The sequence below is a fragment of the Crinia signifera genome, chromosome 9 (genome assembly GCF_055691185.1).
Source record: "Crinia signifera chromosome 9, ASM5569118v1, whole genome shotgun sequence".
In the NCBI taxonomy this organism is placed as follows: domain Eukaryota; kingdom Metazoa; phylum Chordata; class Amphibia; order Anura; family Myobatrachidae; genus Crinia; species Crinia signifera.
Genome location: NC_139225.1, coordinates 50,632,402 through 50,645,828, shown reverse-complemented (window position 1 = coordinate 50,645,828; position 13,427 = coordinate 50,632,402). Strand labels below are relative to the sequence as shown.

Below are 13,427 nucleotides of genomic sequence, written 5' to 3'. Positions count from 1 at the left end.
CACAGGTTCCGCCTTCTAAAGTTTCAGCCCACTCCACACGTTCAGTGGCGCCATCTTGGGCAGCAGCTAGAGGTGTGTCTCTGACTCAGCTATGTAGAGCAGCGACGTGGTCTGGTCCTACCACATTTATCAAATTTTACAAGTTTGATACTTTTGCGGCCTCTTCTTCTGATTTTGCTGTGCTGCAGGATGCCCAGCGCCTTCCCGTCCATGGGGATGGCTATGGAACGTCCCCAGCGTAGTGACTTCAGTGTCCCCTTGGATGAAGGAGAAAATAGGAATTTGGTACTCACCATTAATTCCCTTTCTCCTAATCCATAAGGGACACTGAACACCCTCCCGGTACTGTTCTTTTCTGGGTAGGGGTGTGTTCAGTCCGCATGTGTTGTTTGGTTGGGCATGCGATTGTCTGCAGTTTACAGTTTACAGCTATACTTATGTTACTTTTGCTGTTCTTTTTTCCAGAGAGTCCTGTATTTCCGCTGAAGTAATTTCTGGATTTCTCTTTGCATCCCGAACAATTTTCCTGGCAGTTGTGGCTGAAATTTTTGTTGGGTCTACCTGAAAGTGATTTGGTTTCCACAAATTCCCTCGTTTTACACTTCTTAATAAAATTTTGAACACTGCTGATTGGCATTCTCAATTGCAATTGCTTGGATATCTTTTTATATCCCTTTCCTGTTTTATACAGTTCAATTACCTTTTCCCGAAGATCCATTGACAATTCTTTTGCTTTCCCCATGACACCAGACACGTCAGTGCAGCACTGGATGAAAGATGCAAGGGTCTTTCAGGAGACCAGAAACTCACAAACAGATCACAGGTGAGGATGGTTACATTTAGTAGCTATTCAAACCCGTTTGTGTCAACTTGTGTGCTTATTATCAGACCAAAGTTTTCAGGGTATGTAAACTTTTGATCAGGGTCACTTGGGTAGTTTCTGTTGTCATTATGATTTAAAAAGCATAAACACAGTTGTTTGACATTAAATGGCTTCCCCCAACCACTAACCATGAGAACATTTTGTGAGTTATCATTCATATTCTTTGACAAATGTGCAGAAGATCTCAAATTCTGCTAGGGTATGTAAACTTATGAGTACAACTGTATTACAGGGCAGCTGCTGAGCTCTCTCCCTGTTGGTCCCAGGGCAGGCGTCAGAGCCGGCTGTTGTCACGCACATCAAAGGAAACAACGAGCTTGCTTCTAGTAAACATTGCTGGCTGAGCAGCGGTGGGCTGGGGCAATCCCACCTCCCTGCTTATGGTCATGAGAAAGGCCGCCGCGGAGTCTTGTCCCCCTCTACATGTCATGGAAGGAGGAGGCGGGGCTACACTGGCTGCCTGGGGAGGAATGAGATGACCAATCACCAGGCTGATGCTGCGGACAATGCACACATTAAAGTGTGCAGTGACAGGGGGCAATGCCTCGCAGATGGCCATAACACAGCCACACTAAAACCCTCAGGAGACACCAATTACGAGTGTTCTACTCTGTTGGGGCATGACAGCACACAGAGAGCTGAAGCGGAGGCAGGTGAGCTGGTGCCTGGTGGTCCTATTCACGGATGCAATAGCAGTCAGCGGATGAGCCGTGCAGGCAACAAGTGCAGTTGCATGGCTAGTCCACCTCTAGAAACGGCCCTGCTTACGCCTCCTGCAGACATTCACATATTTTCTCAAACCCGGTGCATCTAAAGACACAACTGCTGTTCAAAAGCATCCATCTCTGAATCAGGCCCATTTTATAGATTGAATTTCAGTCTGGCTGACATGAAATGAGAAAAGATGGACACATGACAAAAGAAAAATTTCACAGACCATAACAGCCTTTTGGAGAGAGTTAGTTTAGACTGTTCTACTCCCAGGGTAAGATCTTCAGCTTCACTTGTTGCTTATTTTTACAGCAACACATGCACAAAAGGACTGCAAGGAGATCTGGAATGTTTTGGAAGTTCCCGAAGGATCAGGGTTTGAAGACTCTTTGGACCCAAGAGAACAGCCTGAGTAAGTCCTGCTAATTTATCTTCTTTAAAAAAGCATCAAATACCAAGCTTATCAATACCTTTACATATTCACAGATATGACATTTGTTTTAAGCAGCAAGTTGGTTCTGAAGATATCTTTCTGGGCATGAGTCGGAGAGATCCGTCAACAGCCTGCTGCGAATACATGGTGGTAAGCAATTGACATATAACCTTTTTACACAATTTTACGTGAATTTTAACTAAACTTCATAAATGTTTGAAATAGGTTAGTCCTCACTTTTTGTTGAGATACTAACAATTGATTATTACTGGCATTCCTGACGTTCTACCTAATTGCTGTGTCCTTTCTACCTGCCCTGACTTTAGTGCTTGTTTTTTCCCTATTTTTTTCTTCAACCTCAGCACTGTAAGGCAGAAATGTAGCAAACCTACAGTGTGGAAAAGTGGACAAATGGATAAGGTGCCTAAAGTAAACAATCAGCTTGTAGTTACCAAGTACATTCTATAAAGCTATAGGTAGAAGATGATTGGTTGCTATGAGCATCCTTTCCACTCTTTATAGCAGCGGTGGGCAAAATACGGCCCGCGACCCAATCCTGCCTGGCACTCTCACCAAGTAGCAATGACAAGCTACAACATGCAGCATCGCTGAGGAAACCTTGTTCTTGTCATGGCAGGACGGCTGCCCGGGACTTCCTCTCTAACATCAAATGTTGTGTGGCGTCGGTGGCTGTAGCCACAGTGCGAGTGGATCACAGTGACACACCAGTTAAACTTTACTCTCGCGCTTTGACGCCATCCCCACGCCACCCAGCGTCTGACCTCAGAAAGGAAATTCCAGCAAGCTGCCCAGTGATGAGAACTAGGTTTGCTCAGTGGCGCTAATTTGAAAATAACAGCGCCTATCCTAGAAAGAATAGTGATTGATGCTTGGGAGCCCTGTATGGCCACTGGTATCAGTGCCCAGGGAGAGGAGAGTTCGGCCCAAATTGGATGTGTTTGACATCCAACCTGATGCGGGGTCCCATGTGCATCAGATCGGAATGGGGAGTTTGGAGGTGCTGCACACTAAATTTCTTGGGTTGCACATTGAGGGTGCTTTCTAGCACACGCAATGTGTTAGGCCCAATCGTAGATGTGTGCCAGCGGTGAAGAACCGCTGGCACAAACCTATGTGCAGCGGACGGGGGCGGGCAGTGAGGTTCGTGGGGCGGGCAGCGGGGTTCATGGGGCGGGAAGCGGGGTTCGTCAGCATTGGTCCGGGCAGCAGGGTTGAAGCAGCGGCTGGCAGCTATTAGTGGCATTTGCTGGGCGGAGGAGGAGAAAGCGACTGGTGGATTTGAAAAAATATTTTGAAAAGGCTGGCTGGGCGCTGATTGGCTGAGAGAATGCTCTCAACCAATCAGATGGGAGTCCGCTTATTGGCTGAGAGAGTTCTCCCAGCCAGTAACCGCCAGCCAGTCTTTTCAAAATATTTTTTCAAGTTCAGCCGCTTTCATCCCCGCCTTCTAGCTCCCAGCCGCCGCTACGACCCCGCTGCCTGACCCCCACCGCTGCCAGCTCCCCTGGATGTTTTTTTACATGCAATAAATTGCATGCGATTTATTGCATGTAAGGACAAGACGGACTAGTGTATCAGGACCTTAAGATTACATACAGATAGTGGTAGATGCTCAAATTAGTTCAGTAAAACTTTTCAGGTGCATGCAAGGGAGGGGTTAATACTTAGTAAGTAACAAGACATTGGTTCCCCCGGCACACTGAATAGTTTTAGCAACCAATCTTGAACACTACATGATAATAGAATTCAGAGATATTGGTTACATATACCTGCGCAGGTGTATGACATGCCCCCAAGCCGCGTCAAGGCTTCTCTGTATATTGGGGGTCCCTAGCGCTATATCTAGGTGCAGGGTGTGGCACCCCAAAAACTATCATAAGCTAGGAGGCCCAGTGCGGCATGCCAGTGAGATACTAAGTGTTAATAATTAGTGATAGGAAGCCGAAGCTATACATAAAGAGAGAGATAAATGAAATGTAATTAAAATAAGAGATAGATAGTGTTAGTGAGGGAAAAGTGTTAATAGAATGTAAGGGCATGCCGCACTAAAGCCACCCAGCCCAACCAGTCCAGGGGCACCGCACCCCAGACCACTGTTACCCTAAATTGGGTCTACAATTAGTCAGGAAAGAGTCACATGATAATGGCTCCTTACTTGGTATATCTGAACTAAGAGCTACCTACCTTGGAGCAACCCCAGACTACTCCATGTGGCATATCAGGACCTGCATCTCCGCCTAATACAGGCTCCTCTCTGCCTCTCACAACATACATACAGATAGTGGTAGATGCTCAAATTAGTTCAGTAAAACTTTTCAGGTGCATGCAAGGGAGGGGTTAATACTTAGTAAGTAACAAGACATTGGTTCCCCCGGCACACTGAATAGTTTTAGCAACCAATCTTGAACACTACATGATAATAGAATTCAGAGATAATGGTTACATATACCTGCGCAGGTGTATGACATGCCCCCAAGCCACGTCAAGGCTTCTCTGTATATTGGGGGTCCCTAGCGCTATATCTAGGTGCAGGGTGTGGCACCCCAAAAACTATCATAAGCTAGGAGGCCCAGTGCGGCATGCCAGTGAGATACTAAGTGTTAATAATTAGTGATAGGAAGCCGAAGCTATACATAAAGAGAGAGATAAATGAAATGTAATTAAAATAAGAGATAGATAGTGTTAGTGAGGGAAAAGTGTTAATAGAATGTAAGGGCATGCCGCACTAAAGCCAGCCAGCCCAACCAGTCCAGGGGCACCGCACCCCACGCCACTGTTACCCTAAATTGGGTCTACAATTAGTCAGCTAGGAGCCACATGATAATGGCTCCTTACTTGGTATATCTGAACTAAGAGCTACCTACCTTGAAGCAACCCCAGACTACTCCATGTGGCATATCAGGACCTGCATCTCCGCCTAATACAGGCTCCTCTCTGCCTCTCACAACATACATACAGATAGTGGTAGATGCTCAAATTAGTTCAGTAAAACTTTTCAGGTGCATGCAAGGGAGGGGTTAATACTTAGTAAGTAAAAAGACATGACACGGCTTGGGGGCATGTCATACACCTGCGCAGGTATATGTAACCATTATCTCTGAATTCTATTATCATGTAGTGTTCAAGATTGGTTGCTAAAACTATTCAGTGTGCCGGGGGAACCAATGTCTTGGACCTTAAGATTATCTGTCAAATCTTTCTGATTATAACAAAAATCTGTAATGTATGGGGCAAATGATTCTTCATTATTTGCTCCAAAACAATGGAAAACAGACAAAAATGGATCAAGGCAAGTGGATAGGAAGGTAAACGTGGCGCTAGATGATTTTAAAGATCGCCCTTAATTTACTTGGAGTCTTACCCAAGGGACTCCCAGTAAGAATATGAGGTATAAGAAAATGTAAATTCAGAATATAGGCGCTCTTTATACGGGCATAGATCGTTCTAAAGAGTGAAAAATGTTCGAAAAATACTTCCCTTTTCTGTGGGGAATGGGGTTTTCTTAAAGATGTCTTTTCTTTAGATTTAAGTCCTCCTTTTGTCTTAGAAGTTTCGCAGAATATGTGAAAGAGAATATATACACAATGGGTTATATTCTGTCACCTTAGATACATTAATGGAAATCTTTCAAGTTCTTATGGTTAATGATCGGGCGTACCCAACTCACTATTGGAAATTGATAAATACACGTATCAAGGTATCTTTTCTACTGGGTAACGCACCCGTACTCACGATGTTTATAGCTGTGTGAAGTATATAAAGGTGTCTTTCTAGTCTTTTTTTTCTTTAAAAATACTTTATTCCATATACACAGCAAACAAAATTATTAAAATATCCGACACAAAATTTGGAGGCCGGGATTCGGGCTCCACGCCGAGCGCGCCGCCCGTTTTCCCCTCTGCAGCATCCCAGAGACCCCAGGAGGATCAGTAGCACTCTCCCCCACTAGTGGGGACCCCCCTGGATGCCCACAGACCCACCTTGGACCAGGAGAGAAGCTGTGCAGAGGAGAGAAGCACAGGGCTCCCTGGAGCTTCTTGTCCAGCGGCCATCTTGGGAGGGGAAGCAGAAGCAGTGAGTAAACCTAACCTCCAGCACCTGATATCTTGCTGACCTGGGGGGGGGGGGAGACAGGGGGAATCCCTCAGTGTGCTACCTATCCCTTTGAGTGCCCGCTGAGCCCTTTGGGGGCAGGGAACTTTACAGACCCGTCAAGCTGCCCACTGCCAGCTATAAGCAGACCCCTGGAGAGGGCAGAGGCCATCCTGAGACTCGACCCGGTAGTGGAACACCGAGCTGAGGTAGTGGCATCAGGCTGGTCCGGTGCCCACTGCCTCACCGCGGGCTACCCAGGTACCTGTGCTCTGGTGGAGCGTGTTTAGCCCACATAAGCTTGCCTCAGACCCCTGTAGCCTAATATAAGTCTAATGGGATAAGCAACCCCTCTACCATAGCGGCCTCCACACTTGTATCTCATAGGAAGAGGACCCCTGCTACAACAGCCACCTGTGACATTACTTTGGTAGAGACAGACCTGTCCCTCCATCACAACCCTATGTAAAACCACAGTCTCATACCCTTTTACAAGTGCCAGAAAATTGCAGCTGCTCCCTATTTCTAATAGGCTGCTGCCACCTGGAGGCCTCTCACAGCATTTCCAGACCCCACAAATCTGTTATTGTAAAGTGGTCCCCCAATCCTGTTCCATGCCCTGTGTGAGCAGAACAAAATAAAAAAATGCTCAACAGGGTATATAAACACCTTTCCTGTACTGCTTCTGGCCAATCGCCAGAGTCCCCCCAAAACTCACCGGTCAACCCCACTGGGATCCCCATACCCTCTGACGCCTCCTTTGCCACTAAAAATGACATCCAGGTGATGATGATGGAGCTAAGTACAACTCTCACTAACAATTTCCAACAATTGTTTGCGGACCTAAGAAAAGATTTATCTTCACTCTCCACCCGCACAACTGCCTTGGAGTCCAAAGCGGAATCCCATACCAAGGATCTGCAAAAATTCGCCCAAGACGTCAACTATCTGTATCATGAGGTGGAAATATTGCGCGATAAAAACGAGGATCTCGAGAACAGAGAGAGACGATGCAATCTCTACATCCGCAACATTCCGGAGTCCGTCACTCCCAGAGACCTCGAATCCTATTTGACTCGACTATTCTGCAAATTGGTCCCTGCTCTGGGTGATCAACCACTACACATTGAACGGGCACACAGAGCCCTCCGCCCGAAACCTAAAGATGGGGAACCTCCTCGAGATGTCGTGATGAAGTTCCTTTCTTTTAAAACCAAGGACCAGATTTCCTTTGCAAGTAGATCAATGCCTCAAATCTCATTTGAGGATTCCCAGTTACAGATCTTCCAAGACCTAGCCCCCTCCACCATTATAAAGAGGAGAGAATTGAGGGACATCACCAAAACTCTTCGCGACAATGGATACAAATACAAATGGGGGTTTCCATTTCGACTGATAGTCGACGTGAATGGCCACCAAGTCTCCGGAAGGGACCCCAAGGAAGGGAAAGACCTGCTTTACAAGCTTAAATTTTCAGAGGTCAACATCTCCAGCAGCCCTTCACGTTCTTGAAGTGGGTTGTCACGAAATCTCCAGGAACAGCCGTAATGTATCGTATGACTTTGTCCCTTTCTCTCCTCTTTTGTTTGTATTTTTTGTAGCCTTTTGTAGCGTCGTTCACCCCGATGCTCAAGGTTCCCTATAAGACTGTCTGGTTGACCCCCACTCGCCCCCCAAGGACACCCCACCCGGTGGGTGAACTTTGGTGGGGAAGAATCTATATTATCCCCTATATTTGCGGGGTATAAAAACCACACCCTGTTGGTACTTTTACCACACGTTTTCATGTTTATAATTGTTATTATGACCGCATTTTGGTAATTCTGCTAAGATTTTGTTGTTTTGCTAAATGTTTAAATGATATGTTAGCCATCTCAGAGTTGACAATTACAGGCTATATTACAAAATGGCTTCAGGTGGACAGGCTGGGAACTATCTCCACTCGCGCCACCCCCCTCTCTTGTTATCAGGGACTTGCGTTAGTGTAGGGATTCTCATCCCTGCCCTCTCAGATTTTTTGTTTACAGTTCACATTTATTAAGCACTCCCATTTAGTGGGCCCTCTAGGTTTGCTTCTTGTGTCAAGCTCACCTGCTCTCTCCCCCCTCCCCTGGGTCCCACTCCAGGTGAACCGCGGTCTCTCAATTGAGGGCCTTCAAGGTTCACACCTTTTTCTTATCCCCCCCCTTTTTTCGCTTTTTTCTTTTCTCTATCTTCTCTTCTTTTCCCTTACCCCCCTCCTTTTTCTGCCCCTGTCATCTAACCTAACTCTTAGCTACTAGCTTTTTGCAGAGTAGACGGCCAGCGATTTACATCTCTCCATCATGCCCATCAACGTGATTCCTCAAAATGTTAAGGGGCTAAACACACCCCACAAAAGATCTCTTCTGTTCCGTATGCTTAACTCACTGCGGGGGGACATTGCATTTATACAAGAAACACATTTCAAACATAACACACACCCCTCGCTAGTATCTAGACGTTTTCCCACAGTGATATACTCCTCCCATTCTATCAAAAAGAATGGAGTAGCAATAATGTTTCGCTCCATAACCCCATTACAGATTATTTCCACTAAAAAAGATAGAGAAGGTCGCTACATTATTCTGGTCTGCAGGGTGGGTCCTCAACTGATGACCCTGGTAAACCTTTATGCACCTAATTCTGGACAGGGGGGGGGTTCGTAAACTTTTTCTAGAAATTCAAAACGTTCGCCAAGGCGCACTTTTGGTAGGAGACGACTTCAACTCAGTTATCTCGCTAGGCCTAGATAAGAGTAGCCCCCTGAACCCGCACCAACACGGCCATCCCCCGGACAATCTCAGGAAACACATGTCCGAGGCTGGTCTCTTTGACACCTGGCGAGCCTACTACCCGACCTCTAAGGACTACACTTTCTTTTCGAATCCCCACGGAACATACTCACACAGAGACATGATTATGGGATGTAGTAATATACTGCAGTCGCTGACAAAAGTGGACATTCTCCCTAACGTTTGGTCAGACCACTCAAGCGTACTAGCCACTATAGACTTATTAGGCACTCAAAAAGGCCATCACAACTGGAGACTGAATGAAACTCTCCTCCGTATACCCCAATTTAAAGAACAAATCACTACCCAAATACAGGACTACTTTCAAACTAACGTCACTGACGATGTTCCCCTGCCTACAATATGGGAGGCCCATAAGGCGGTGATCAGAGGAGCTGTAATCAAATATGCCACACATAGAAAAAAGCTTCAAAATGAAAGGGTCACCTCTCTTACCTCTCAACTCTCCCATTTGGAACATTTACACAAACAATCTCACTCCCCCTCCGTGCTGACACAGATCCAAGGGATCAGGGGGGAACTACAATCTATTTTAGCGGAACGCACTGAAAAATCCCTACGACATCTAAACCAAAGATTTTATGAAAAAAGTAATAAATCAGACTCACTCCTGGCAGCTAAACTCAGAGCACAGAGAGCCTCCCAAACTATTTCTGCAATTTGCAATGCTCAACAAGTCCTTAGCTATGACCCAGTTCACATAAATGACTCTTTCTATAATTACTACAAGTCCCTCTACAATCTGAGGGATCCGGTTACCGGCCCCTCTTTACCATCAGCTATAGGACAGGAATATCTCGACTCATGTCACCTCCCCACACTATCGAACTCAGCCATTAATTTAGTCAATTCCCCTATATCACCTGAAGACGTAAATAATGCGTTGAAGTTGCAGAAACCGTCAAAGGCTCCAGGTCCCGACGGGTTTCGTATGTCTTATTACAGGACATTTTCAGGATTATTGGTCCCAAGGTTGACCGAGGTTTTTAATAAAATTATGTCAGGGGTTTCATGCAGAGTCAATGAAATCTGCTATCATTGTACTGCCAAAATCAGGCAAAGATCCCACATGCTGCACGAGCTATAGGCCGATATCCCTCATCAATGCAGACCTGAAGCTTTTTGCAAAAGTATTGGCCACAAGATTAAGTGTATACCTTACCTCATTGATTGATGCAGATCAGGTGGATTTTGTTCCCACGAGACAGGCCCTGGACAACACGAGACGAGCCATCAACCTGATCTCATACATCAATAAGACCAAAACCCCGGCGATCCTGCTCTCACTAGACGCAGAGAAGGCCTTTGACCGCCTCTCTTGGCCTTTTATGTTTCAGACACTGAAAACCTACGTTTTTTGTGAGGGCTTTTTGGCAGCCATACAAGCTTTGTACCACAGTCCAAAAGCTGTGGTTACCACCAATGGTGTCATTACCCGGCCCTTCAGTCTGGGAAATGGCACCCGGCAGGGGTGCCCATTGTCCCCCTTACTGTACGCCCTTAGTATCGAACCCTTGGCAGCCCACATCAGGAAGAACTAGGATATACAGGGGATTACGGTTCGGGGCTCCCAATATAAAATATTGTTATTTGCAGATGATGTCCTGTTAACACTGTCTTCTCCACTGACTTCGCTCCCAAACCTTCAGGCTGAACTATCACTATACGGTAGCCTCTCAGATCACAAAGTAAATAACTCAAAATCGGAAGCATTAGCATTTCACCTTCACAACACCACCACGGAATTATTAGAGTCAAACTTTAATTACATTTGGTGCCCCCAATCTATAAAGTACTTGGGTGTACAGATAACAAAACACTTTGACCAATTATTTAAAGCCATCTACGAACCTCTTCTATGCTCCATTAAAAAAGATCTAGCAACCTGGTCCCCTTTATTTATAATGGGAACAAGGGTTTTGGGTTCTGCACACTACAGGTGAATTGTGCCCGTAATTGTTTGGGCCGTATACCGCTATATATTGATATTTTTATAGAGCGGGGGTGCTATCCTATTCAACTGGGTGTCAATATTCAAAAAAGAACAGGCCGGATAAATTCAATTAAAATGAACATCTAGATTATTATACCTATTTCAAACAATCCCCATTGTGGTCCCTACTTCTTAACTTCAGTCTTTATGTGGCAAATTTGTATGGTCAAACAAATCCCCTAGATTAAACAGATCCTGTCTAGCGAAATCTTCTTCCAATGGTGGACTGGGCTTCCCTATATTTGAACGCTACTTTCAGGCTATGCAATTGAGCCATGTTGTAGCTTGGCATATGCAGACGGGGGTCAAGAAATGGGTATCTCTAGAGAGCAAACTAATTGACTACCATTCGGTTTGTTTCCTCCCCTGGCTACCGCCGAAATTGAGACCAGCCTCGGTACTGGACACCCCTTGTGTCCACTCTGTGTTAAAAACGTGGGACTATCTAAACAAAAAACTCCATCTGGCACCATATCCCTCCCCCTCACCCCTCTCTGGCGACACCCGGACTTTCCTTTGGGATGTATGTCTCCTTACTCACAACCCTGGATCTCAGCAGTTATCACTCGTCTATCGCACATTTCAGGGGAATTCACCCCTTAAAACTATAAAGCACTATGTGAGAAATATGATAGTCAGCGTCTCAGACACTTTGACTACCTTCAGATTTCCAGCTTTGTAAAGTTTCTATACAAATCAACTAAGCCCAGATCCCCACTTCCCATTGAACGCTTTTGTATTTACAGTCCAGACCGCAGGGGAGCAATCTCATATCTATACTCCCTGCTGGCAGACAAACCCCCGGCTAAAGAACCTTTTGAGGTAGCTTGGGAAAGGGATTTGGGCGTTGCTTTGGAGGAGGAGAAGGAGTGGTCATAAATAAAAACACTAATAGCAAAATCTTCAATAAACTCGAATCTCAAGGAAAATGCCTTTAAAGTCTACTCTAGGTGGTACATGGTTCCCACAGTAATACACCGTATTTTCCCTTCTAGCTCTAGTCAGTGCTGGCGGAACTGTGGATCACAGGGTACGTTCATCCACATATGGTGGGATTGCCCCCAGATTAGCTCCTACTGGGATGACATTTTTTCTCTTTTAGGAAAGATATTGGTTTCCCCGACCCCAAAAAATCCCTTGTCAGCTCTACTTTGCAAACCAGTTGCAGGGACCTCAAACCCTAAAAGCAAGCTATGTGGCCACGTACTCAACTCCGCCAGATTGCTGATCGCGGCAAACTGGAAACAACCTACCGCCCTTCCATTCAGGCCGTTATCAACAAGGTCTGGTTTGCAGCTTCCATGGAGTATATCACTGCGCTGCTACACGACTCAGTGGGGAAATACAGATCAATTTGGTCTCCCTGGTATGTATATTACCAGAGGCAACTCCCCGGGTAAATGCGATCACTATCTCTTGCCTGATGCTCTGACAGATTTAACTATTGATACCCTTTCATGTGCAAGGTTAGATGACCCCCACCCCCCTCTCTTGTTTCTATCTTTATTTTATTTCCCCCCCCCCCCCCCCCCCCTTGCTCTTTTCTATTTTTATTTTTTTATTTTTCTCTGTGTTTCCCCAATGCTATTATCTTGCTGTTTGTTCGCTGTACAAACAAAAAAAGACAGTGGTACTCTTAACGGTATATTTTATTTATATGCATTATACCATGTTGTTTATACCGAATTGTCTGTAAATGCATTGTCCAGATATCAGTCTCATTTAAATGTACTGTTTGCCACTGTAAAAATAAAGAGTTTAAAAAAATATCCAACACAAATTATGCTGTCTGAACCACAATAAGGATGCAGATGGTGATAATATGAGGTCAACCCTTTCAACTGGTATTCCGGATCCAGGAGAAAGCGGACTAACACATATACACTCACCTGGTCCAAGTTGCAGTCCTCCAGCCAATGCACATTCAGTTTTGAGTCGATATGTTTCGAGACTGGTGTCTCTTCATCAGGGCTCAAATAACTGTGTGCATTTCACTTGTTTTATACCAGTTCCCCCTCCCACTTCCGTTTTTTTCCCGAAATGAACTTAGATAAATTCACTTAGAAATACAAATAAAACTATGGTGGACAATGCGGTGTGACAGCGCTCCACTTAGGGCTGCTATGCATTCGCGCTAAGGTCCTTCTGAATAACGGCTTTATCCTGCCATTTTCGCGCAGCGGGATTCGGCCGTGTGTGACGTGACTTCCGGTCGCGTGTTCAGGCTGTGTTGTCCGCATAGATTAGATCTCCCTTACAACTCATGTAGATGAAGTCAGTTCCTTAATCTACAGAGTCCATGGGAGTGTCTATTTGTCTATAATATGATAATATATGTATTAGAGCTTGAATAGGGGAAAAAACACATCGCTTAATACTTATAATATTCCAAATTTGAACAGATGTCATTTCCAAACTCCCGTGGACTCTGTAGATTAAGGAACTGACTTCATCGACACA

The 13,427-nt window shown here is 45.3% G+C and overlaps 1 protein-coding gene across 1 annotated transcript in view; it reads left to right on the top strand.

The window, feature by feature from the left end:
• The window catches only part of DNAAF6 (dynein axonemal assembly factor 6), a 53,762-nt gene that overhangs the window by 33,018 nt on the left and 7,317 nt on the right, over window positions 1–13,427 (top strand). The window contains exons 4-5 of the mRNA XM_083159064.1: window positions 1,907–2,006; window positions 2,081–2,177. Of these exons, the coding sequence (XP_083015190.1) occupies window positions 1,907–2,006; window positions 2,081–2,177 (197 nt within the window). The remainder of the gene's footprint in view (window positions 1–1,906; window positions 2,007–2,080; window positions 2,178–13,427) is intronic.